A 27230-nucleotide genomic window follows, 5' to 3' on the forward strand; every position below is an offset into this window, starting at 1 on the left:
TATGTGCTTAACTTTGTCCTCGGCCGGAGCAAGGCTATATTATTACATCTTATTTACATTATCACTTGGTTTACGGAGTGTTTTTTGGGCGTATAGTGCTTTATAAACTCCACGGTAAAGAGTAAACTTTGTACCGGTGGAGGATTTACCGTAACATAACCTAATAAAACTCCCCATCCGACTTGTTTTAACTGACTTTGATAAAACCACCATAATATACTTTCAGAACATTCAATTCTCTCTTATATATAAAAGCGGGGAAACTGTAGTGCCAGGATCAAAATACGAATTTGCCTAAAATCTGGACTCTACTCATATACAATGGGTAGGTGCCTTCGAAGGTATTTTTAGCGGAAAGCGGGCATCTGTGGACCATAGCAGGGCGCGTAACTGAGCCATGCAACTCTGTGCTTTGAGAGTATCACTGTAATGCATACTGGTATGCGTGCATTGCCTATATATATCCACGCCCTGAGTATATTCCCGAAAAATATATTACGCCTGACGGCAAGACCTAGTAGTGAGAACGGGTAGTTATACTTCTCAAAGTAGCTATTCCAAAAGAATAAACCAAACACTCAGTCATCATTCAAAATAGTGTGGGTCCACGCGCTGACAAGGTCCTATGCACATTGTATGGTCAAGCGACCGACAGAGTAACTGCAGTAATGTTTAAACTTACAAAAAAAATGAACAAAACATCGTTGCCGGACGTCAATACTTCCAAGAGATTGATGGCAGTATTGTTGCTATTCTAAGGAAAGCTGCGTAAGGAACGCAGATGTAGAACTAAATTCAGTGCTATGGATAAAGTTGATAACACGTGAAGGGGCGTTCATTTGAACAGCAGATGGAAATGGGATTGCACGTGTGGCTTCTCGTGCTATTATTTTGTGTGACTTTCACCAAAGGTGGGCCAAAATTTTTAAAGATTTGTGCCTAATATGAAGCTGTTTTCCGGACTTCCTATTATATAAAAAAATTCTCAAGATAAAGTGAATGAAATGGAAGCTAAAACCTTTAGTTAGCCTGCGTGTTACTACAGTGAATTATGCTGGGTAACTTCATTGGCAGAACAAATACAGGAGAAATCTGGCAATAATAAGCCATCAACATTTTTTGGGCGCACAGTTATATACAGGATGTGATGTAACTGCTTCGGTTTCAAGGTGTATGCATTCAGTAAGCGAGAGAGGCTTTAGTTTGGAAACATTTGTGCAGAAAGCTCAATATTTATTACAAGGCGCAATGGTGACATATATTAGCTGTTTAAAGTTTCAGCAAATGACACCTCAGTAACCCCGAATAAAGATAGGGTATGTATGGGGCTACAACGAGTATTGGCTACCCTGCGCAGAGGCTCAGTGGCAAAGCCGTTGCTCTGCTGCAACGTTTTTCTTATTTAGGCGATAAGCAAGAACACCCTTGTGTTGAAATGGAGGTGGACGTTAATATTCCACAGTTAGTGGAAGATATTAAGTAGTCTTTCACTACAGTGCGCTTTGTAGCTTAGGAGGAGCTACGACGGGTTAAGCACACAAAATTAAAGAACGAAATATTAGAAAACTTTGCGAAAAAAAATGAAAAAGTATGAACAGATGTATATAACCTGGCTTCAATAATACCTGGTAGTTGCATTTTCGAAGTATTGAAACACTTTTAAGGTTTGCACGAAATGATTTCTGCGGCTCGGATTCTTAACATTGCTGTCTGAAGGAAATTTTTGAAAGGCTTCCCAGCGATCAGAACTGTCATTCACTTGGCGGTGGATACATATAACGTCCCAAAGCTCATGCTCACGTATGGTAAGGCACCTATTTCGGTGGGTATTGGTCCTTTGTATACCCTGATATTCAGCTGAATTGGGGTCATCGGGTGTCGTAAAAAGAGCCGCACTCCAGACTCGAGTTAAACGGAGGACCTTTTGCTGCGTAGCTACACACTGCTTCCTATGTAACACACCACTGGTTGTGCTACATGATTTAAGTGCCTATATTTACTGTAAAAGAGAAGCTACAGCATAAAGTCAAGGATTGACCTGGCAAGCATTTATTGAAATCATGCTACATGCATGTTGATATAAAAGTTACAGGTTGAAGGAGTCTTGAAATAGTCTGCAGCACTATACGCATCTCTTTGCTCAAAGTTTCCTTCTAAAGAAAAAACTGCATCGCCCTTATTTCTGCAAATATTACCCCAGAATATTTGGAGAACAACAGAACAATTAGAAAGCAGAAGAACAAAGTTGGCAGACGACCCCGCTGACTTACAACTGAGTGTTAGCACACTATCGGTACCTTTGTCAATGGAGAAGATATTTTGCTGCGTAGTAATCTGTTTCGTCTTTTGTTGTCTTTTCTCAGTACTGGATTTATTGTCTGGATGAAATCATCATCCTCATCATCATCACAATCATGCCAACATCACCATCATCAGCCTATCTACGCCCACTTCAGGGCAAAGGCCTCTCACATAGATCTACAATTATCCCGGGACTGTGCTAATTGCAACCAATTTATCCCCGAAACCTTCTTGATCTCATATACCAATATAACTTTCTGTCGCCCCCTGCCACGCTTGATTTCTCTAGAGCTCCGCTCTGTTACCCTTCATGAACAACGGTTATCTTGCGTTCGCATTACATGCCCAGACCACGCTCATTTCTGGATCAAATAAACCACACTTATTTGTAAGTAGTTGCCCATTTCATTACGCACTTAATTCGTGCATATTGTCTTTTATGCTGAATTTTTATTGAGAATGCACTAACTACGGCTTGACTAACTAAAACAAGGAAGCCTGTTTTACCAGAGTCCTAATACTTCTCTCAAATTTACTTGGTCATATTCAGCTACACACGTCATTTCCCGAAGTATATTTTATATTTTATATTTTATAATATTGTATTATTCTTGAGATCGCAGTTTGCGCATTTGGTTTTTTGTTTTTGTTGCATAAAGCAAACAGTGAATCAGACGTTCCTATTGTTGCGAATATTAACGACGCCTAGAACGATTGCTCATATAGTTTCCTGCACATTGTTTCTGGTGAGTTTCACTAGGAATCACTAAACTGTATTTCCTAACTCAACATGCTTACTGTGAATGTTATAAAACATCCGTACTTCCTGAAAATTATTTGCACGTATCTATTTCGGGTAATAAAATCCTATAGAAGTTAAGCGCTACACCTTTACAGGGATACGTTTAGACCAATAAAATAGATTAATAGAAGGCGCAGTAGCCCGACTACACACTTAGCAGCCCCAAGCCAGAAAATCGCCGAAAAGAAGCAAAGAAAATGCGATACGGCGTTTGCCTAGTGCTGAAAGATGGGTTACGTTACACTGTTTTAAACTACTTACAGCCCCTGCGAGGAACATTTAAACGTCAACCCGAATGCAGCCGTACAGCAAAGCACCAGGAAAGAACAAATCCTGGGCCAGGAATAAGTTTGTCGTCAACCGAAGATTCAGAGAAAACTATGCAGCTTTACTTTGTAAAATTGCAGCTGCATTGAGGTGGATGTTACATTTTTCTTCGCACAAACGTACTCCACCTTGACGATTTCACCAAAATCGGGTTGATCTACTCAGAGCCCCGTATATCTTTAATATCACTCGCTTAAGGTATTGGCAGTCACCAGCTAAATAAATTCTGGAAGGTGAACGTGTAACAGCATTTTCATAGGCGACAAAAGATATGCCACACTGCGTGTTTATTGCTGTATTTTTTCCTTTAACGAAGGTTTTTTTTTTTCTGACTGCGGAGATTTTTCTGTGTTTTCCAGGAAAGGAGCAAACAAAGGCGGATGGGGCGACTTCGGATGGAGATGGCAAGTAGACAGACTTGTATTTCTACTTGGTGGAAAACAAAAGCGCTCAAAAACAGGGACTAAGAAATACGTAGACAGCACGGCGCTTAATTTTGAGCGCTTTTGTTTTCCACCAAGATGAACACATACCAACTAGCTCAACTTTCCGTTCTTCTGTTTTCCTTCCACTTGGTAGAAGCAGAAGAAGTGTTCCTAAATGCGCTAGTACGGAGCGTACTTATGCATTAGGAGGTTAGCGTTTGTCTGCTGCAGCATTCAGGTACGTGCGGTGCCAAAAAGGCAGTGCCACTAGCAAAAAATCGTCTCTGTAGTGTAGGTATTAGTAAGCTTTTTCACACTGTGGCTCGCACTGCTTCTTGCAGGCAGTTCAAAGGGAGTGCGATGTTATAGACCACGAAGAATGGAGGCTCTAAACTATCTCCATTAAGGTTGCTGCTAAAAAGCTCTCGGCTGCATTGTGAATCCGCTAGAGCAAAAGTATTCTTTTGGCAAGGGTATGTAAGTAGTAAACAGTATGCATACAATGCCACTAAGACAAAGAAGAAGTTAATGATTGCGTAGGTTATGACTTATGTTCCAAAAATTTGGGACATAGTATCACGTCAAAGTTTTGCGGGATTTGAAAGGGACATTAAAGAAATAAAGGTTGTTATTGTATGAAATGAAAAAAAGCTGTTGGGATTAAGAAACTCAATCGTGTGGATATAGTTGTAAATTAAGACAACATAAAGTAGTTGGGTTGGACCGGGGATGTAATGCTAATAAAGGGTAACCGGTGTGCTACTGGAACATTAGAATGGCTACTGAGTGACGGGTCTCATAATGCGGTAGGTGAAATAAATCGTTAAAGGACGAGAAGGACATTTTGGGCAAAGAGTGAATTGGGATGACGCAGAATGAAGGGTTGAAATTGCCAGAAGGTCCATGCTAAACAGGCTGCATAAAAAGAGGATGTGACAGTACGCTTTCTACATCAAGCATTTTGCCAGCTCGAAAGCCATATTTGCAGCTTATTTCGTTAAACGAGGCGGCACTTTTCGCTAGAAATGTCTGGGCAACATAAGCACCTGCATGATTTGCCTTACAGTCGATAGATTACGCTAGACCAGTAGGCAACTTGACTTTTTTGTACAGTAACAGTATTGGCAATAAGGTTTCATCGGGTCAAAATTTCACGAGGACGTGAAATTTATTTGGGTGTCTTGACAGAAAAGTCTCTCGCTTTCGAGTATGTGTCACTCGTGTTGTTACAATCGGTTTAATAATTTCGGAGAAAAATAGGTATCTCCGATAAATTTCTCCAGAAAAGGCGAAGTGAAACCGATAAATTAGATAAGCACAAAGTGCAACTTAACGCTGCAAACTGAAAAAAAAATTATATGGCAGTTTGATGCAGGTGTTCAACACTAGGATACTGAATGAGTCACAGTAGTGTTTGTGCATAATTCTAAACGTTATATGTACAGTCGTAAAGCAGCAACAGCTGCACAGCAAGACCTTTAGAAGAGAATAACCAATACAACATTCTCCCCGTTAGCGTTATTTACTTGATATTGTTCTGGTCCCATATTTATGCACGTTTACTTCAGGAGCCTATTTTGTACTGCCTGTTTTGTTACGGGTGTCATATCGTCAAATCTGCTAATAATACAAAGGTTTTCTCCACTGCGTGCGTCAGAGTGTAAAGCAGATGTCTGTAGTTTGGCAAATTGGTGTAAAGGTTACAATTCTTGTGACGTTTCATCATTAATTTCGCTTAGTATTAATTTTACTACAAATCAACTTAGTATCCGCAGAGGGAGTGCAGCGCTCGAACTCGACATCAGGATGAACACAAGTGAGTCGGTTGCAAAAAATATCCAGAAAAAGTGCGCTAATATATTTAAGAAACCAGATACACATTTTTGCAAAGACAGGGATCACTAAAGTTTCTTGTATTCAATGGAGTTCATGGGATCTGACGTATGCGCCATAATAACGACGTACAGAAGAATACCAACGAAGCAGTCAATCATACGTGCAAAGTAAACACTGTAGATACGAAATGTCGCATTGTTCCCAGTATTCGGCTGCCTTGAAGCCAGGTCTTTTTATACAACGTCTAATTTGATCGGGAGCATTGTGGATTGACGACAATAATTCTACAGGAATGATTTGGAGGTTACAATATTCAACCTAGCACAGAATACAGTTGGATGCAGATTAACAGCGAAAAGGACGGCAAGCGTACCCCGGCTTTCAGTTCATGAAATATTGATCTTCACGCCAACATGCTGCTAACAGAACATAAAAAACGAGTAAAAATGCATTGTATCTCCCTCAGAATAACCAAACACTCACTACCGCAGGTGAGAGCGCCAGTAGTGGTGTATTTATTTTAAAAGGTAAAATGCACGACAGATATGTATCTGAGTGTATAAAATAAAAAAATTATGTCCGCTTGTCTGCGTGCTTTGGTACAAATAACGCCGGTCGCAAGACAGTAGGGGTATGGCGGGATTCCAAAGTAATTACTCTTCCTCTCTTATTCCCCTCATCCTCAGATTTATCCCCTTGATTCTCCTATTTCACATTTTCTTTCCTTCAGCTTCTATCAAATTGTGCGCTTGGGTTTATATAGGTGCTTGTGTGTATGTCTTCCTCATTTTTGGGTCTAGGTTCTTGTACATTGTTTTCTGCTGTTTACTCTTTTTGTATGTTTCTAATATGCTAGAGGTTTTGTCTGCGTCCTTATTCAATGTTATCATAGTAATTTATATGTCAGTTTACGTGGTTTTATCTTATGCTTCTCTTCACAGCTGCTACGAATTGCTTCGTTGTTCACTATAACCTCTGCGACCACGTTTCTATACATTTTCTGACGCAACTTAATTTCATTATTACAAAACACCTAAACAGAAGCTGGAAACTGCTCCTGACTTAGCCTCACCTTTCCAGTTTCCTCTTTCACAATCCAATACACCTCCTCATCTTCCGCTACTCTCCCCGGTATACCTACGATACACCCTCCCCCGTGATGTTGCATTTGTCTTCTCTCTTATCGCATCATTGTAACCTCTCGCCAGACTATTTTCCACAGCCCTATTACAGCATAACCTTTCATCTAATCTCCTCGTCCGCTCCAATGATCAGTATAACCCCCAATTTTTCCCCCATGTGGTCCACGTGTCGTCTCTTCCGGCTGATGCTCCGCTCTTTCTCCCTTCTCACTTCTCTTTTCTAAGCCTTCTTCAATTCTTATTCTAGATTTATTCTTCCTACATGCCATCCCGGATTCCTTCCTTCTCTTTAATAGTGCTTTTTTTTCCTTTTCTCTATAAACATACGCTCTCGTATCCCAGTACCATCCCCAGCACATAATCTCCTTCCTCCACTGTTTCCCTTTTTTATATTTTGTGTGATGGCAGAAGAGATAAGTGGAAGCACATTTAACAATAATGAGCTATCTCGTTAAAATATTTATTAGCCGATTAGGGAGTCGGCGCCAGAAGCCCTGATATAGGCGCTAAGCGTCTGTCTGGCGCTCGCGTTTTCATCTTAGTTACACAAGTACTTTCATGGTGGGGCAAGTATCACGTCTGGCGTAATACGTCGCCATGTTCCTGAGCCCAATAGTGGGGGTAAAAATGCAGATTATTTCTTGATCATTGTAACTTGCGAGCATCATCAGAAGCAACAGTCCACTACCTGAGGCAGCAGGAGCTCAAACTTGTCTTGCCGAGGAACACACCTGCGTTTCTTGTTCTGCACTGACAACACTGCAGCGATAACACTATTAAAACATACCAAGAGTGATTATTCAAGTCAAGAAACATTGACTACGAGGGTTAGGAGGTTACAAGAAAATCCGCGGAAGATCTACGAAGATGCGGGACAGAGGAGACTACCGAAATAAATCAAAAGTAGGGAAGAACTGAGTCTAAAGCTAATTATCAAAATAAAAACACTGATTCTGTCACATGATTTGATTCATGTATAGCCCGTCATTTGTAGATAAACGCATTGGAAGGCAAAACGGTGGAACGCACACGACGGCATTTAAATCAGTCTCTATTGGAGGACCGTTTAAATATGTGTCATTGAGTGTGGGCTATTGCTTTTTTGAAGTAGAAGCAACCTCTAAAATGTTTGTCGGGATCATTGTAAGGTTGAAGTTCGGTTCCACGTGATCATAACTACAGAACAAAAAAGATACACAAGAATTAGAAACGGTACGCACGCGGAGGAAACAATGTCGGCTTAGTTGCCCTTGTGAATGTCTTTCTGCCCTTTATTTGTGGAATGTCATAATACATGCTGCAGCTCTTCTAGAGTGTGATGCAGAGAGATTTTCTTGAAGGTGTTGAAGGTGAAATAATCAATTTTCGCAGCAATAAATCTTCCACAGACAGAGAAAAATAACACAGTTGAACTTCTCTGGATGACCAAGATGTCCGGCAAATTGTTTCCGAACGTGTTTGACGCAATGGTGCGCGAGCCTAAATGCAGGTGTGCATAGGTCCAAGGAGATCTTACTATCCTAATTTTAAGGACGCCTCGCGGAACATTGTTGTCGTTTGGTGTTTATGTACTTTGACAATTTAATAATATTCCCCGAAAAACCGGGGTGGTACACGTGCTGAGAATCCTTAAGCAGTTTCGAACAAGTCAGCTTCGTTTGGATTTCAGATATTAGCAAAACTCCAAGAGTGTTTAAAACTGTTAGTTGTTTGTATAGTGGTTAATACACCTGCATGTACGGTGCACAATACACGGGGTTGGAAAGAATTGCTCGCTGTTGAATCAGTGTCTTGATGTTGAAACGAGCCGCTATAACGTCTTGACTGGTGCAATTTTAAAAATTACGAGCTGTGAAATCCTGTTCAAACACGTTGGAATTCCACAGAAACGGCTAATATCCATGGAATGTGGGAATAAACCTGTATTATGGGACAGACCGGTGCTGAGAAAAGTGTCAAGAGCGCGTATTAAAGAAGCAAAAAAGACATACAAAAAGTAAAAAAAAGGCCGTCCCTCTAAAGTGATCTGGGATCTGCCAGCGCACAAGAGCTATGCGCAGTCTTTTGTGTGCCCAGCAAATCGAGGAGTGTGTGCAAGAAAGTAACATGTTAAGGTGTGACAAAGGCGGAGAACTTACTTCGAGGGGAAAAGAACGATCTGAAGTGTTTGCAACATGAACCGAGAGGCGTCTCCAAGATGCCCCTGGTTTTGCAGTATGTGATTGAGACCTGCCGTACGCTGCAGTACGTGAATGAAGGGGTTAGAGAAAATAAGTACAATCGTCCATTGATCAACACTTACAACAATTGGGTAACATATGGTGCCAGAGTTGGATGCTGGCCTCATAACGATAATGCTTTTTTGTAACTTGAGGCCGCAAACCAAGCGCTAGATACATATTTTAGGAATTTTAAAATTGTCTCTAGAATTAAATGCGCGATCTCCCACTCCACCAACCTAGACCGAAATATAATAACAAGCACTTGCCGCCCAGAGGAAACCTCTCTCTTTTTCTGGTGTGCACAGCTAGCCTGCACGGGCAAGAAGAACGCCTCTAACGCCTTCATTGTGTATTTCTTCCCTCAAAGCCGTCTCAAGCAAGTTGTTGTCCGATAGTTTTTATTAGTTACGCTGTCGCTTTTAGGTGTTTTAGCTTCTGTATTGCATGTTTAAGCTCTCACCCACGCGTGCTATGTGGAACGAGAAGACATTACTGACGCCGTATTTTGTAATGGTAAATGCAGTAATTGAATTCGAGCCGATAATTTAAATAGCCCTATATTCAGAAAATTTTCCACCTTCATATATATCAGGTTACGAAAAAAGTGAGTGGTGTTGAACCTTGCTTTTACGGCGGTGCTACCTTTTGAAAATACAAACACAAACATCCGCCATACGGAAAACGTAGCGCTAATTGAAATAGGCGCCAATATTTATGAAGAGCATAAAGGGGGTAAAATTACCAAACGTTAACGATCGGGCAGCTGTGCAGCCTTGAATAATTTTTTCAATTTAGAATAATTTACAATGTTTAATGGGTGGCTTAAAATGCCTTTTGGAATCGCAGCATAACAGCGAAACATCTGCTTAAATCGAATTTGTAACGCCAGTACTCTCAGGTCACACCCTACATACGACCCGGAAACTTTCCGGCCTGCATTCGCTTCCGTTCAACTAGTTTCAGTTTCAGCACTGATGATTCGTTTCTTGCACCCTTAGAGAAGGAGCAAAGCCAGGAGGACACGGACAATTCGGGAGAAAATGGTAAGCAGTCAAGTTAGTTTTTCTAGTTTGCAAAAGACGTGAACACTTTTATTGTTTAGCACGTTGGCGCCTAGTACAGTGGTTTGGTGGCGGCGGCGATAGGTATGTCCGCGTAACCGAGGGAGCGAACCAGACACCGAATGCAGAAAGAAGTGCTGGTGGAAGAAAAGTGCTGGCGGAAGCGTTAGAGGGAGGGTGGCACGCACTGCTATGGCGTCGTCTCTTTCACTTCCATCCCCGCACACTATAACCATGCGCCGACGTAGGGGAGCGCCCTCCCGTCGCACTTCGCCAGACGCTCCGCCTCCGTTCGTGGCTCATCCAACCCACGTGGCATTTTCGCGAGAGGTTCAAAGACGATTTACAAAAACATTGTCGGTACCGGCGACGCACTGCGATATAACGGCAGAGTAGCGTGCACCACCGCTATTTTGCTGACCATGCGATTACCTCCTGAGGCACAGCAGCCACGCGCCACAATCCAGAAGACTTCAGTTTGCATGTCGCGCAAATTGTGTTAGGGAGCATAGTCATTATCAGCTGCCTTTTTCTTGTTCGGCTGTTCACCCAAGCGCTTTATTTTCAGTTCAGCTTCTATTTGTTGTACTCTGTGTGCAGGTGTGTTGGCGCCATAAATCCAATAAATTGATTGATTGATTGTGAGATTTAACGATGCAAAAATATACCTGGGCTATGATGCGTGCCCTAGTAGAACGCTTCAGATTAGTTTTGACCACCTCGTGATCATTAACGTGCGCTGAAATCTCGGAACACGATAATTTTCGCTTCTCCCCTCCCCCATAAAAGCTGCCTCCGCGGCCGGTATTAAAACTGCGTTCTTTCCTGTAAAACTGTAAAAGAACTGTTTATTTGATTGAGTTCAGCTCCACGCTCCCAAATTGTAGAAAACTCCATCGCCTACGGTAGCAACGAAGGCATAAATACACTCAGCAAGTACAATATTAAGAAATTAAACGTTAGGAGACTTTTCTGCCGAAATCTGCCCTGAAGCCAGAAATTCCAGCAGCCGAGGTGGCCGAATGCTAGCCTTAGCTAGGATGCAATTAACCCTGGCGACGGCTGAGGTAGAGAGACCTGACAGAAGTTTACGTTTTAGTACTTACCTCGAGCTTCAATTAGCCTCCTCTCTCAAGTTCTCTGGGGGAAGTTAGAACTAAGTGCACTACGTTTTGCCAGAAAGCTTGTTTAAGATTATTTACCTTGAGATTATTGCCAAAAAACTTCTGTATCGCGAGGATTCAAACAAAATGTGCGAGGGGAACACACTGGTGAGCACAAGTCTGAACCAGCACGCACTGTAGAGAGGGCAATCTGTCGTTCAGCATGAATGTTCTCTATTCGGATAAGAGCTTCGGATAAGAGTGTTGCAAACTAAACCTTACGCTATGATTCCTTGCCACCGCAAACAGAGGCTCTTAATTAAACCAGAATACGTGGTCATCTCATGCCTTAGCCTACAGTAAATAAATGGATACCGATTCCGACCACTACTTGGACAAGAAAAGAGAATCTTATCACGTAGTCACTAACCCGCACACAGTGTCGCCTCCCTCAAAATCTTAGTCAGTTCCAACAACGGGTGGTGGCCAGACCATCGGTGGGGGCCTGAAACAAGCAATGCAAGGAAAGCTTGAAATGGCAATCGTTACAAGCGGCAAAATTTACACGAAACTGGTCCTCTTACGTTTGCTCTTAACGTTTGCTCTTAGATTGTCTTTTGTGACTCCTGATATATTTCTTGGTTATCCAGAAGCAGAAAAAACAAAACGAAAGGTTGTGGATAAGAAAATAAAAGGTAAGTATCCCACCCATTGTTCCCATAAGGTAAAGGCACCAAACCCTTCTTATTGAAATAATTTGTCACTAACAGTAATTTTGATAACAAGAAAATATCTGTAAGAAAGTTTTTTTTCAGCTGGCCCGCGATTAGGTTAATAGTGTTGTGCATAATATATAGCTTGAATGCACCTCTCTTCATTAGAAACAAAAAAGATGTATTGAAACATTGCCCAAGGAACATCGTTATTCCGCGCCAGAATTGTGGATAAACCTTGCTTTTCTAAGTTGGGTGCTTAAAACTTCTCAGTTGTATCATAAAGCAGTACAGCAGAATACCGTATGGGCCATCTTCTTTCAGGCGAGAAAAATTCGTTGCCGACGTCATCAAAAAATCACACAAGAATTGGTTCTTCGCTGATCACTAGTGTCTCATAAACACTGAAAGTTTATAAACCCTCCGAGAAAAATAGATCGTTTAAACGAGGTACGGAAAGAAGAACGGTTCCGTAGAGTTTTTTGACATAAAAAGAACGTGGAATGTTAAAAGAAGATCTAGAAGCAGGCACAGCTCAAGAAAGTACAATGACGTGTACAGTCGTGTGCACAGGCTTAGCTGGAACAGCAGATTAGACTCTAGTGGACATATTCTAAAAATTAACACAGAACACTGTTTAAAGGAACCTTTAGGACTTATGTGGGCTGTGGAACGTGAGAACATTGCAGCATTTGCAGCTAAATGGCGTTACATCAAGATAGTAGAAGTCAATAAGTGGATAAATCGTTGCGCCTGCTAAGGCAGTGGGCGGCTGTACATAGGCAGGAAGTGTTATACGGAGAGCTTAGAACCGGTGGGCCAAGTGGGTAGCCGGATAGGAACGGAGATAGTGCTGGCACTAGAGGAAGGCATGACTTCATGGAGGGACAAGCACATTCTACGAAGAACTGTCTCAGGACAGCAAAGGGTTGGAGCAAAAATAAGTCTATTAAAGAAGCGTTTGTTGACTGCACAGACGGGTTCCTGTGGCTGTGATGACCGCAAATGGATTTCCGCTGAACATTTTGTTGTATCTAATGGGCATTACTTGTCCTTTATATTGTTCTAAGTAGCGGATGTTTTCCCTAAGTATTGACACTACTAAGACGTGCATAGTTGGCTTTGCATTCCTGAAATCTGTTAACAAAAGTTGCAAAATCTACGGTCTCCTTTACCAGTGATTTCATCGGATTTGAAAGTCTTTATGTATCAGGATTGTGGCTATTGCTTTCGGTTCATTGTTGCTTAGTCGGTCAGTCAGTCGATCGGTCGGCCTGTTGGCCGACGACTTAACTAGCAAGTCCATCTCGAGCTTGTCGGTCTCACCCGACAGTCTCAATCGATCTGTCTGTCTGTCTGTATGTCTGTCTGTCTGTCTCTCTGTCTGTCAGTCAGGCAGTCGGTCGGGCCCTGGGTCTTAGCTAAAAATACGGATTCTGGCATTGTTTTCACCACATATTTATACCTTCTTATATCAGTTTAAATGTTTGTACCAATACACATACATGACTAAGACGAGTGGCAGTACAAGATGGATTTGTCACACTTCTATTTATTAGGAATAGGCAACATCGCATGGTGAGTGCGGGATATGTTTCGTATTAAAATGGGCACTATTCTTCATTTGGAAGTGGTAGTTAGCTGCGGCAAATATTCTCCTTCTGGTGCTTAGCTCACTTGGCATGAAGCCGTTAAGCTACGGTGTGTACAAACAAAATCAGGCCCCAGAGCTCCCTCGTGAACAAAATATAGACTAAGGAGTACCGCATGACATGGGCCTACTGCCTATCCCCGTCAGGTTACACCACCTTAATAGTGCCAGCAGTCAATGTCAATTCCAGCAGTAAACTCCTTTATAACCTTTTTCCCACCATGCCAACGGGCAGTGGGTGGACCGCCTGACGAACTCGGACCTTGCGTGAAAAATGTCGTCTGTATAGTGCTCGTGCAGGAAGCCAGGGTGTGAGCATTCTGGACTATGGAGTCCTTACAAGACTGGTACACGTGCTATCTGGAACGAAATCCTAGCTTCAAAAAATGTTTCCTGGCATGCACTGCTTTTAGGCAAAATGCGTTATATTGACAATCCGTTTTGTTCTGGAGCCAAACGTACGTGGGCTAGTTCAACTTCGTTAGAACGTTGTGAACGCTCCTCAGTCTTTTCGAGTGGCGATTTACCAGGGAAGGGACCACTACACAAACTAAGCATTATACTGTTTATACACGACAGAATATATATGAAAGTGCTGCTTCGGGGCATATAACATTTTGCAATACCTTTGGCTTCTTTTTACTGATGATATTTGTTTCGTCCTCCAGGGCAGGAACAAACAAATAAAGATGGTGCGAAATCAAAAGAAAAAGGTGAGAAGGCATATCAGTTTTCTAGCCACAGAAAGCGCTGGACATAGTTAGAGGGCGTCTCATCTCTGCGCATGCTTTTATTAAGACGGATTCTCGCTTTGACACCATTGTTTCCTGTGGGTCGTGCTACAAATGCAGTACGGTGCGCAACACCCTTGTCTATAACACTGAGGTGAGCTTCAACTAGTTACCTCTCAAAACTGCGGACTCAAACTTCTCACAAAAAACATAGAGGTAAAAATATATAGTTAAGATTTCAGAATGACACAATAGGTTTCTTCAAATGCTTTTCGGTCGAGGCAAGATAAGGCTATAAGTACGAAACCGGTGTTATATACAAGTGTGTTGCCCTCTGCAAAAATGGTTATGTATTGTATTCTTATTGATCCACTGTGCAGTTCCAGATTGAATGAAAAAATCAGCCTAGGTTCACTGACATAATGTCGCACACGCTGATGTTAAAAGTGAATGAGCCTGGTGTTCCCTAATCGCAAAACCAAAGTATATAAAGCGTCCCAAAGCCAGCAGATCGATTCCCAATCGCACGCCAACGCTCGGTGGGGCTTCCGACTAGCAGGGTCTTCTGGAGAGGGCACGACTTAACGCTTTTTTTGAACATTCGAGAATCGACCGCTGAGCGCAAACGTTGATATATGCGCGTTCCTTTGACCCGTCTGTTGGGCAACCGCTCTACAATCGGCCGACTATTATCTTCCTCTCCTTGACTACCTGCGTTTGACACCAGCTCCACCCCTCCTCACTACGCTGCACGTGAGCTTGGCGCTTGCTCTCCACCTGGCTAGGTTATGGCCCCTCCACATCGCTGCTCTCGCACTACCTCGCCTCCTCTCATGAAAGCCTCGAGAAAGAACAGCTTCTCTGCTGACAAGCCTTCTTGCACGGAGCTCAATCTGGTTGTCTTAATTCGTGTGAGATCAGATGAGTAACTACCTAGGTTGTATTTTCCCAACTGAATCCCGACATGTCTCCAAATTGAACATATTATTGTCATATTGGATAGTTGTAACGTCCAGGAGACCAGAAGTGTAGTAAGGCTTAGTGACATTTGTGGGGTGTCCGTGTTTAAAAGAAGTCCGCAACATTCAGAATATTTTTAGGAATGTTTTATTGGCGAATTGAGAGCACTGGCATCTTCGAGGTGAGGGTGGCTTGTGTGCAAAGTGGGGATTTACTATTCGGCTGTAAACATTAATAAATGCTTTTAGAGCATTCCGGTAAAGGTGCCTGACAATAGGAGAATGCTTGCTACTGAATGCTGATTTTGCTTTTTATAAACTCAGTTTGTTATATACTAGCCATGCAATAACGTTCTTAAAACCGAAGGTCTTACCTCAGTTATGCAACAGCATTTTTGGGCCGGAAATGGAACCCGCGACCTCGTACTCAGCAGCACAACGATCTCAGGGCTTTTGGAAACCGAATATTTCCCTCATGTAGATTTGGACGGATACCCTCGCATTCTAAAACTATGTGCCGCACAGTTTCTGTTTCTTTTCCGCAGACCACGCATACCCCATCATTTTGTGAATACTTCCCCACAAAGGTCTTAGTTCGCAAGCAACCTGCTCTAGCCGCAAAAAGAAAGCACTGTGCTGGGAATTATCGTAGAAATTTTCCTTTCATTTGGGAATTATATTTAGCCCCACCTGACGCAGTGCCCCGACCCTAAACAACACTTTTTTGCGTACTGGCGCGTATTGTCACCAGCTTCCATGGGCACGTCGCTATTTATACAGCCGATCATGGTTCGTACATTCAAGCTGCACAATTGGCAAACACCCCGTGGGTAGTTTGGCGTGGCAGTTACCAGGCGTTAATTATTGAGAACAACTACATAATATAGGAAACCTGGTACACCTACTGTGTAGAGCTGTTTGCATTAGTCTGCACGTTTGAGAAATTTGGCAAAGCAAATGCGAGACATCAACGAAGGGTTCTGTTCCACAGTGGTCGGGTTAGGTTAAGCTTATGTAACTGCATGTAATCCGTTAGATGCGTGTTAGGCCATACTTTTCAAACCACAATTTTGTAGCAAAACACTCGCTGGTTGATCTTGAAACGACACTGTTTTTTAAGCGACAAAATACAAACATCATGGCCGCTTTGTAGGCCCTAAAATTTTGCTGCAACGCTTTTTTTATTGTGACTGCTGACAGACACACTCGTTTGTCCTTCAGAGCAGGAAAAAGCCAAGGAAGGTGACGTGAAACCCCCCAAAAAAGGCAAGTATAGGCAGACCAGTTTTATCAGCTGGTAAAATAAGGCGGTTGTTTAGTTACCCTTCCTGTATGCGGCATTATTTTAAGGCCCACGTATTTCCGCTTCGATCACATGTTTCTTTTTGAATCGGTGCAAATGCAACGAAACTACTAAAAAATCGTATATTCAGCGTAGATTAAATGAATATTTCTAGATTGTTAAATAAACAACTGTTTTGAATGAGTGCCTACTGCATGCGTAGTCCGTTCCTGAATGATAGTTCGAAACGTGCTGCTTTGAATGTGCTTCCTCAACGTCTTTGTAGGTTATTTTAAGGTGGCCACAGCAAGTGAACGCAAGAGGCAAGCCCTTCAAGGTAGTGACAAGATGGAAATCTGCCGTCTTTAAAAAGAAAATTTTTCTAGCAATGCGTGTATTAGTGACCTTTTGTGTCCCAAAAGCTAAGTTAATATATAAACACCTTTAAAAAAACTTCATTTCTATATGACTTGGTAAGAATCACCAGGCTATGTATTAAGGAAAACAGGGAGACGTCATGGGTTACGGGCAATATTGGATGGAAGACATCTTACCTGATATTAGAAAAAAAAAATAATTCTATCGAAAAATATTATACAGAAATGAGGTACCGGGGCAGAAGCTGGATAGAAAACTGGTACACGTAAACGCAGTTGTTCATCAGAACTAGCAGGATAAATTAAAGAAAACATCATTCCAAAGACTATTGCTTTTGGACAGCGCAAAATAAGGTGATTGGTGTGTATAGAACTGGCGGTGTTGGATATAATTGCACTTTATATGACGACAACGGTTAAAACCAGAAGTTTTGTGCATGTACTTTATTAAGCTTAAGGCGATATTTCCCCTTTTGTTATTCAAAGAGGTGATATTTACCGGTTCGCGGTTTGCGGATGTAGGAGCCTGCATAAAATTCTTTGAAAACTATTCCCGTGAGATAATTTTCTTATGCCATGCCAGCAAACGTTCTAGGAGTGTTGCGTTTGGAAACGCTAGGCTAGAATGTTTAGAAAATCAACCTTTTTTTAATTCTAGATGTGTGAGGGAAGAAAAAAATTTGCACTAGAAGTTTTGATACTTCAGAGCTGTACCTGACATTTAGGCACACCGAAAAGTATTATATCAGAATCCAAAATAAAGAAAATGGTTTGAAAAAATTCAAGGTAGCAGTCTCACGTCTCAATACTCCGTTTGGCGGAATGGTTCTTGCATTCAGATTAAATTCATTTTTTTACTAGTTCTCTATTTATTCCCTAATAGCTCTTCCCGGAATTACATATTAAGTTTTGCTCTCCTTATCAATAATTCACTCGTTACTTCCTCGCACCTGCGGGAATACGTGGTATTGAGATGTTCTACTCTTATTCCATGCAGCAACAACTGTGCCCTACTGGTATTTTGCACTGTGCTACCAAATTTACTATTGTTGCTAAGACCTATTTAAAACTTCTCCGATCTTCGAAAATGTTTGTGGCCATACATGAATTAGGCCAAAAGCGGGTCAGTGTAGCACGTCGTACTTACCATTGAGGGACGTTTTATATACAACTAGCAAATGGCCTATATTCCTATCTGTCCTATTGTGTGAGCTCCAATAAATTTGTTATCGCAAACGTGACCCTGGGATCTTTATGCACGACGTCCTGTGTCTTAATAAACCACTCACCTTGGGTACTTCGCAACCTTCTCACACGCCTTACTTGCCGTAGTTCATGCGCTAACCATTATAGTGGCCGTGTTTGCTAGCTTCCAAGCGGCATTGGCTTCTTGTCGCTTTGTTATTGGCCACGATTACTGGCATGCTGTCATGGCCATTCCCCCTGCATCTTGTTTTTTTATTCACCTCGGCTCTCCACTCACGTCCCAATCAATTCTCCCTTGTGTTCAAGCGGTGGCGCAACGCGTAAGGAAGACGCGCAAAGGGCGCACAAGTCAGAAGGAAATGTGCGGTCGCAGTGCTACGCCACATCAGCCTATGCCGCCGCCGTCCCGGGGCTCGTCTTGACGTTTGGCTCCACACTCGCGCTATGCCGTTCTTCGTTCATCACACCCGTTGTTTCCATTGATTAACGGCCCAACTTTCGTGCGTTATCTATTGGTTGAATACAATGAAGTGAAACCACACACCACGCGGCTAATGAGAGTCACGTTGAAATAGAGAAAATTATATGTTTTGACAAATAAAGGGGCAAAGAAGTTGAGAAAAATTGACGGTTACTTTTTTACTGGAATACCAATTAGTTTAGACTGTTTAAAATGACTTATTAGCCGACAAGTTTGCGCAGGCTATCGTTTTCTTACCGCCACTGACCTTCGAAACTGTCCGTGCATTGGGAACATGGAATCGTAATATTCGTAAGCAACAGAACATACGCGAGCTCTGTGGTACGATATGTTTGGTTTACACTTTCGATTTTCTGACTGGTGATGTATATTCTTCGTTTTCCAGGGCAGAAACAACCCAAGGAGGATGCAGACCATACCAAAGAAGAAGGCAAGTAGGCAGATCAGCGCCCTCTTATCGTAAAGTTGCGACAGGTTCTCAGGTTACTTATTGGTGAGCATCTTATCGGTCAGATTTGTTGTTTATGTATGCGCTTTTTTTAAAACACAATGTAACAGTTAACGAATCTTACACTTAATGCAGTTTACCGAATATCTGCTTATTATTACAACATCAGCTTTCCTGCAGACAGCATCAGCTTGGCGCTCAAGAGCATGAAATTACTAGTTCACCAGGTCAGTCTTGTAGCTCTAAACAAGCTGCCCTTAGCTTTATGCCAGAAACGGTTTTGTGCGGCATTGTGGAGGCACCAGATTGGGAGCGCCAGGGGCGTTCGTTGTGGTAAAACAAAGGTTTTCTCTCTTCGCTGAAAGAAAAAGACTCCAAGCGTTACGTACTAGACATAACTCGAGTCACACAAATTTGTAATTCACTGAACACCCCAAAAAGGCGATCACAATGTGAAGGTTTCGTCTATGCAACCTGAGTCAATGTCGAAGTAAAAAATCAAAGCTTCTTCATTCGTGTCAGAATGGCGCAGTCGGGTTGACGTCGGGTTCATAACGCGAGAGACCCAGATTCGTTCCGGCCATGGGAGGTCTTTTTTACTGTTAAGGCACTTGATTGTCCCTCGCGCATTCTCATCGTCGTTTGGTAAAGCCCGTTGTGTGAAGTGAGGTTTCCTGCAGTGCCTTTGGGCACAACATCCATCATCCTCAATGAGGCATCGAAAGCTTTTCTTTAAAACCTCGTCGTTTGAACGAGCGATGCAAAGAAGAATCGTAAGGGTAATGCTTATGGACTGGACACTGCCGTCTACAGTTAGGGAGCACATACCACTGCAAGACATCTTCGTTTACACAAAATAATGAAGTCACGTTGAGAGGCAATATTAAGCACCAAATTGGATATTAGTGAATGACATCAGTAGCAGAATTTCTGACCAAAGATACAGGCAACAGTAAGGAAAGACCAAACATTTTATGAAAGGATGCCACGCCAGTTATACGCGGACTGGCTTAAAACGGTGCAGGATAGAAGCGGTTCCTGGAAGTCTTTCAGGTAGGTCTTTGTAGACGCAAACGGGCGGCATATTATGACGATAACAACTACGTTTGGTAGTTGGTAAGGATTTATTTCAATTTCAAGAGCAACATTACTAATTTTCTTTGTTCTCTTAAGCGCCTGTTACTGCTACACCATTCTAGGCAAAGTGAACTCATTCACAGTTTTCTCTGCATTGGAACAGTTTTCTTCACCAAAGTGAGCGGATACCGATATCATTTTAAAAGTGTCTAGTCAACTTTCAGAAGGCCAGAATTTAGGCTTACCGGAAAACAGTTTTCAACGATCGCAATTGAAAACTCAATAGACATCCATGTTTAGAATTTCTCGGTACTATTGTAGACGCGGGACTAAGAACTGCGCAGGAAAGCATGAATCATTCGTTACGTATACCTGAGAAGCAATGCTGAAGCGCTCCATTGGGGAAATGTTAATTTACGCGGTGGAGAGAAAATGAGCTTTTAAAGTTTCCGCAACAAATGCCTGATGACACGATACTGCTTAATAAATATTGACTTTTAGACTAGTGCGTAAATTAAACCATATTAATTTGCCTTTTCATCGATACTTTCCTTACCACCGGTCCACATCTGAAGCTTCATTTATCTCTTTTCACCTGTGTTGTGCAGCAGAAACTGGACCATCTTGATATTTTTATTGTATTATTAAACTCAGCGTGCTTATTGAGTCCTGTATTCAACTTCCGGCATAATGTCAAAGGTTTTAAACATAGTTGTAGCACGTTAGAAAAAATAAATGGCGAGAATATAACCTTTTTATTACGATGACGTTCCTTTGTGAGAATAAAATCAGAATCAAACAGAATGCGGCAGACCTGCTTTTCAGAAAAATAACCACCATTGTGTCTTGAGGATACTACAAACGCGGAAATAAGACGCATTGAAGATAAGCTTCGTTCTCGCATTCGAAACAGCTCATCCTTTTTTAGATTACTATGAACCTTAGCAATTTGCCTTAAAGGATCCTTCCCGAACCTCCAGTTTCTATCAATACGGGAAGTCAGGGAATTATTGAACACCAGTCATTTTAAGTGACAAAATATTTACTAGAATCAGACCCTCCCGCTTTAAGATAGACTCTTTTGTTGTAACTGTCTCTTTTCTAATTGATAATATATTTATTGGTCTTCCAGAGCCCAAACGCACGAAAGAAAAAAAGGAAAATTTGAAAGGAGAAGGCAAGTGTACTGTCTTGTGCTTTTCGTTGGTAAAAGCCCAGAAGTCTGGGGCTGTCCTACTCGCCTCGTGCCTGATTATCAGGAAACGTTTTTTTTTGCGCTGTTCCCTTGTTTAATCATGTTTTGTGCTACAAAAAATAAAAACCTCGTTAGAAATCGTCCAATACACATACATTAACAAATGATTCTTTGATATGAGGACCGAAATCCATCGTGAAGAGAGCTTCCACTCACTGTCTTAATCTGTACAAGATTAGTGGCTGCACACTGGCTGCCTGCAGGTGTTCTGCGAACTCGCTCATGCGAGTTCGCAGAACCCCTGCAGGCAGCCAGTGTGCAGCCACTAACCCCTACTGAACCTTTTTTTTTTGGCTATGCTACCCAACGACGTCAGGAATTAACAAGAGAGCTTCTTTCCCCTCTGGGCACGTATGTACTGGAACATTATATCAACGTATTTATCTAAACATATATTTATTGGGGTAAAACAATTTTCTCGGAGAGAGAGAGCTACAACTGCGTATGTACGTTATAAGGGTGGCAGGAACCATTCTTCCTTAAGTTTGCTGTTAAAAAAATTTCCCTTGTATCTCCCGTGAGGAAATTACGCATAAGTGTTACCCGTCGTTGAAAAGAAAGGAGTGCAATAAATGTGTTCTCCTATGATCACATATGTCGCTGGACCTCCTAAGTAACAGGACGATTACCTAGGCGCGTCTGATAGTGAGGGAAGATGATAACCAGTTTAAGGGACAAGAGAATTCTTGGGACACCTCTGTTAAGACAGTGAAGATGAGTAAGAGAGGATAAATGGAGATCGTTCAAAGGATAAAGGGGCTGAATATATAAATGATGATGGAAATAAGTGGCTGGCTGAAAATATCTTGCCAACACTAGCAGGAGAATCCCTTGTTATTTATTCCGAAATGTTGGTTTTGTTACGCTCCCTCCGCAAGATGAGGAAATTTATAGATTGCTTTGGATTTTGATAATTTCCTGATAGAAGTCGAAAAACCCTATTATTGTAATAATGCGAGTACATCGAGAGTACCAGAATATTTTATGCAGAAATTATTTTATGTAGCGTGAAAACAGCCCCCTAGTACAAATGATTTTTGCAGATGTTATAACAGTAGGAATAATTTCTGTGCGCGAAGGAGAGAATCTCACCAAAGTTTTTGATATGCGAGATTAAAAAAATTACTGTGCAAAGAGACAAGTAACAATGGATGGTTTCAAGAGAAATAACTGGTCAAAAAAGTACATGTTTTGGCGCTTAAAAAAGTACTTCTCAATCGAAAAAGTTATAGACGTAAAAAAAACAGATTTTTACTGAACCTATTTGCCAATAAGTAAAATAAATTTTCACTGCTTAATAAAACAAGACAATTTCATTCGTTAAAGGGTACAATGCCAGTTATTTTACTGTTTGCATCTGCGACTTGCTTTGTCACTTTTTTACTGGTGCTATACCGCAGCAACTGGCCCACAATGATGCTTTATATTGCATTGCTCTATTTGCATTGTATGTCATACCTCGATCTTCCCATATGTCCCATTATACTTGTCCGCACATGTACTCCATGTTACTCACAGCGGACATGGGATAACGTTTTGAAAGTATATTGAACATCCCACCAAGTACTGCAGTTCATAAAAATGGACATACTTTTGAATTATTTAGAACAATGGGACAGGCAAAACGCGAGAGTTCTCGGATTTTATTTCCGTTATTTTTGAATTACTTCGACCAGTTGAAAAGTTGCGTTGAGCATCGTTCCAGTGTCTTCCTAACTGTGCAAAGAAGCGGTACAGGAGAAACTTATGATGAGAGTTTAAAAGGTTGATATTACACACGAACTGCTTTTTTTTTTAAGATTCACAAGTATTCCTTTACTAGATAATTTCGCGTGTTGGATTATTTATTGGTACTTCAGTCCAGAAGCCAGCCCAGGAAAATTTGGCGGATTTGAAAAAACCTGCAACTACTTTAGCAGTTTCCGCGCTAGTAAAAGGAGCAAACGTTCTTACGGCTTTACTACACTTCCTCTTGTTTAACATTGATGAGAGCTTTTTCCGGCTTATACAGACGGTTGTGTTTGTACAGTGCTAGAAGTTCAATTACATTGGTAAGCTTAGTATAGTTTGCCTAAACTTCTCTATATTGTAGAACACAGATATCTCAAAAAGAGCTCGAATTCGGCCAGTTGTTCGTGCGAGAGTTGTGGCTCGAAACCTCGGCAGTTAAAATTTGTGTGGTATCACGAGACTGCCGAGACAAAATCTCTCATTCGTAAAACCTTCGAAGCAATGAAACCAAGGCTTCCGCCGTCGCTGTCAAGACACAAGTGAAACTAAAGTGTACTTATGCTATCAATTAGTTCACTGCACCTAAATTTGCTGAACACCTCGACAGAAAACTTTTTACGTGACATGGAAATAAAAGACTGGTTGAGGTTCTCTTCTAAACCTTGTTCTTACTATCAAAAGCAGATAGTATCCGCGCAGTGTTTTGGGATGTTTGCATTAACTTGAGATTGCGCAGCCTGCCGTGTAACTATGTCTATAAGATGGCAAATTCTTTTCTTGCGCTTAGAGGCACGCACAGCCCAGCCGACGCGCCATAGGTTGTAAGGGTTCCTCTGAGGAACCAAGCGCCGGCAAAGCATCGCTTTCCTGCGCGTGCAAAGTGTGTTTCCCAGAGTTCGTTCCTGCAAACCAAGAAAGCATAGTGTGAGGCGTTCAACACTCGCCTATGTAAGTGGTTCGCTTGCGCTAAACAGTGCGCCAAGATGGCCCAGGCGTCGCTGGTCAATACGGCGCTGGAGGTGCATCCGTATCATCTGGTCATAGTCACGTGGTGAAACAAAGACACGGCGAGCAAGGTAGAAAGTAACGGAGAAGTTTGCGCGCTGACGGCTGAAAGTTAACGCTCCGCAATGAAGGCTTTGGAAAATGAGCGTAGTAGAGCACTCCCACTAAAATGATAGAACTTAAGATAATGAATACGAACGGAGCCTATTTTAGACGAGAGCGCGTACGAGAGGGAGACATAGTAGCTTACGTCGATATAATGACGCGGTTTTATGCCGCGAATATAATCCGACGTACAGAAAACAGATGAGCCCCCTGAGTAGCAGAATGGCTATAAAGGAACATGGGTTATCAAAAGAGAAGAATGAGAACCTGATGTACAAATGCTAGAAAAATTGTAGCAATACAAAGCTTCGTACAAGGCGGGTTACAAGCAGCTGGATATCATCGACTGAGCACTTTAAGCACACAAACAGGCTTAATATAATGACGATAAGTACCGCAATAGGTATTCGATAGTGACTTGTGTTACACATCAAGACCGCCATTTGCCATTTTTATTGCTCTGTGCAGCGCCTGTTTTTGCTAGAGCAGTCGTTGCATGATGAGCACCTGTATAGTTTGCGTTGCTTGTTGACAGCTTAGTTCACGATGTAGCTATGGCTGCAATCTTCTCCGAATGATCTGGGGCCAACTTATCCAAATTGAGGTGTTGTTTTGAAACCGCACGGTAGCGTAATGCAAATGCATGTATCCGTGGGCTCAGGCGCCGATTTCAGTTCAGGAAGGGGGGGGGGGTGGAAAGGCACACAAAGGAGCACTGTAGCAACGGCGCAAAATCACAATCAAAATGATGGGAGGCAGTACATCTCGCTTCCTACCTTTGTTGTAACAAAACTCTGTGTGCTTTCCCCCTTCTTCTGCCCCTCAAAGCGGCGAAGTTGGCGGAGCACACATGCATTTGTATGGCGCTACGGTGTCGTTTCCGAACAACGCATATTTTTTTGGAGAATTCGGCCCCGAGAGTGAGGCACTTCAAACGCGGCAGCATTTAAGGCTGACCCGGATCTTTTTGAGTATCGCAATGGACAATGAGAAAGCAGCCATATTTCGGCGATTTTTTTCGTGTATTAGCAGCCACCAGGAATACAATTGAGGGGAAAGGCGCTGTTAATTTATTAATTTTTTTCCGCAACTGACAAAAACCTCAACTTGTGTTCCCAGGGATCTTCTGAAATTACACCGTGAGATCGAATATTTATTCCAAGTATTCCGGTGAAAGTCCCTGAGTCGGGAATATCTATATACGAGCAATTTTCTGACGTAATCAAGAGTCAGTTGTGTCTATGGAAACTTAGCATATATTTTGCATAAAACAAATCTTGTTTCCATAAATGAAACTACCTTTTATGTACAGCTTTCTTGTGTTTCTTCCTACCGGTTCTTTTCAAAAACTTGAAGTATCGGTTTTCGCCTGAGCTGTGCAGCAGGAACTACGTTCTCCTGCTGGTATATGTTCCATTATTCAATTCAGTGTTGTTACGTTGTCGCGATTTTGACTTCCCGTTATCCTGAAATGTTTTACAGAAAGTGTAGGCGGTTCAAAAAACGAGATGTGTTTACAATATTTTTACATTCTGTGAATGGAGACTACACTCTGGTGCTTTTCGTGTAAAAGATGGAAAAAGAAAGGTTTAGGAGGCTGCCCTTTTTATGTTTTTTGGAAACTTTATAAGCGTTTCTAAGAACAGCGTTTCCGTATCGCCTTTAACAAGCGCTGGAATACCCATTTTGAGGGATAGTTTTGTAAATGAGAAATTATGTACAACACTCGCGTTCTGCAGCCTATTAACGTGTGCCATAACTCCCTCTTTTCTGACTGCTAATATATTTTTTTGTCATCCAAGCAGAGAAAACAACGAAAAACAAGGTGAAGGACTCGGAGACAAAAGGTTAGTTGGCCCAAGAGTTTTTCTAGTTGGTAAAAACAGCAAAGGCTGTTTTAGCCTCTTGGATACCCATGTGAATTGGTACTTCTATTTGGGTAAAGTAGCTTATGATTTATTGGCGGCGTTTCTCGCCGCGCTATTTACTGTTGAGGAGAGGTTGTTTTGGCGCTGACCCTTTCTAAAGGCATGTGAGTTGATAGAAATACAAGGGCTCCGTAATCAATCACATGTTTATCATACATAAAACGAGCATGTCTATTTTAAATACCAGCCATCCTTCTTCAGCGCCGAAACTAATTAAAGCAGACTGCAGAATAGTGACTCGAAAATAAAAGCCTTAAGTTTGCTGGTAAAGAATTTTTATTTTTGTATTACCAGAACAGCAAAACAGAAGCCTATATGTTTAAGCAGTTTGAGGTGGTACAACGTAGTTTTGGTATTAATTGCAAATAAGAGGATATCAGATGTGGCTGCTTCACTGATCACTTGTGTTATTGAAAACTAAAAAAATGGCTTCAATCCCCGCTGTTCAGGTGGTTTGATATACTCGGTGACAACTTAAGAACGGCACCGGAAGTTGACGCTGTGCCTTAACACCGTAGCCGCAGGTTTCTCCGCGCGGCGCAAGTAGGGCGTTACTGGGAATATTTTGAACATGGCGTGAGCCATTCCCGTGATTTTGTGGACGTAGTATGCTTATAAACGACTCCAGTGACGACAAACAAACTGCGTGAGACAAGGCAGACGATATCACGCATTCATAGCAAACCCCTTTAAAAACGCGCGCGCACTGACGTCACGGGTCCGGCGCTTTGGCGGAGTGATACACTACATAAGAAGGTGCCGTTCTTGAGTTGTTATCGAGTATAGAAAAAGGCCGACGACACCCGCAATGATGATCCATCCGACTGCAGTTGGATTTACACACGTGGCTCTAAAAAAATACAGAAATAATATAAAGGAAAGGCAAAAATATAAACCAGGGTACCGTCTAGTGTGCTATCCTACACGTGGCAAAGTGGAACAATGAGGAAAAAGTGGAAAACAGAAAAGGAAGTTGAATGAATGGACACAGCGGAAAGTGGTGGACCCAGTGGTAGGACGCTATATGTAAAAAAGGTCAGTGAGTTCACAGGGGGTAGTCTT

General features: G+C 42.0%; 1 protein-coding gene across 1 annotated transcript in view; it reads left to right on the forward strand.

Annotated features, from left to right (window-relative positions):
- Nucleotides 1-808: 808 nt before the first annotated feature.
- The window catches only part of LOC144148547 (papilin-like), a 91625-nt gene continuing 65203 nt past the window's right edge, over nucleotides 809-27230 (forward strand). Inside the window, exons 1-8 of the mRNA XM_077680068.1 lie at nucleotides 809-911; nucleotides 3790-3834; nucleotides 10054-10098; nucleotides 11870-11914; nucleotides 14252-14296; nucleotides 16495-16539; nucleotides 19005-19049; nucleotides 19203-19294. Coding sequence (XP_077536194.1) covers nucleotides 851-911; nucleotides 3790-3834; nucleotides 10054-10098; nucleotides 11870-11914; nucleotides 14252-14296; nucleotides 16495-16539; nucleotides 19005-19049; nucleotides 19203-19294 — 423 coding nt within the window. The 5' untranslated portion in view covers nucleotides 809-850. The remainder of the gene's footprint in view (nucleotides 912-3789; nucleotides 3835-10053; nucleotides 10099-11869; nucleotides 11915-14251; nucleotides 14297-16494; nucleotides 16540-19004; nucleotides 19050-19202; nucleotides 19295-27230) is intronic.

The sequence above is a fragment of the Haemaphysalis longicornis genome, unplaced genomic scaffold, assembly GCF_048455015.1.
Source record: "Haemaphysalis longicornis isolate Haplotype H1 unplaced genomic scaffold, Haemaphysalis longicornis Haplotype H1 scaffold_8, whole genome shotgun sequence".
In the NCBI taxonomy this organism is placed as follows: domain Eukaryota; kingdom Metazoa; phylum Arthropoda; class Arachnida; order Ixodida; family Ixodidae; genus Haemaphysalis; species Haemaphysalis longicornis.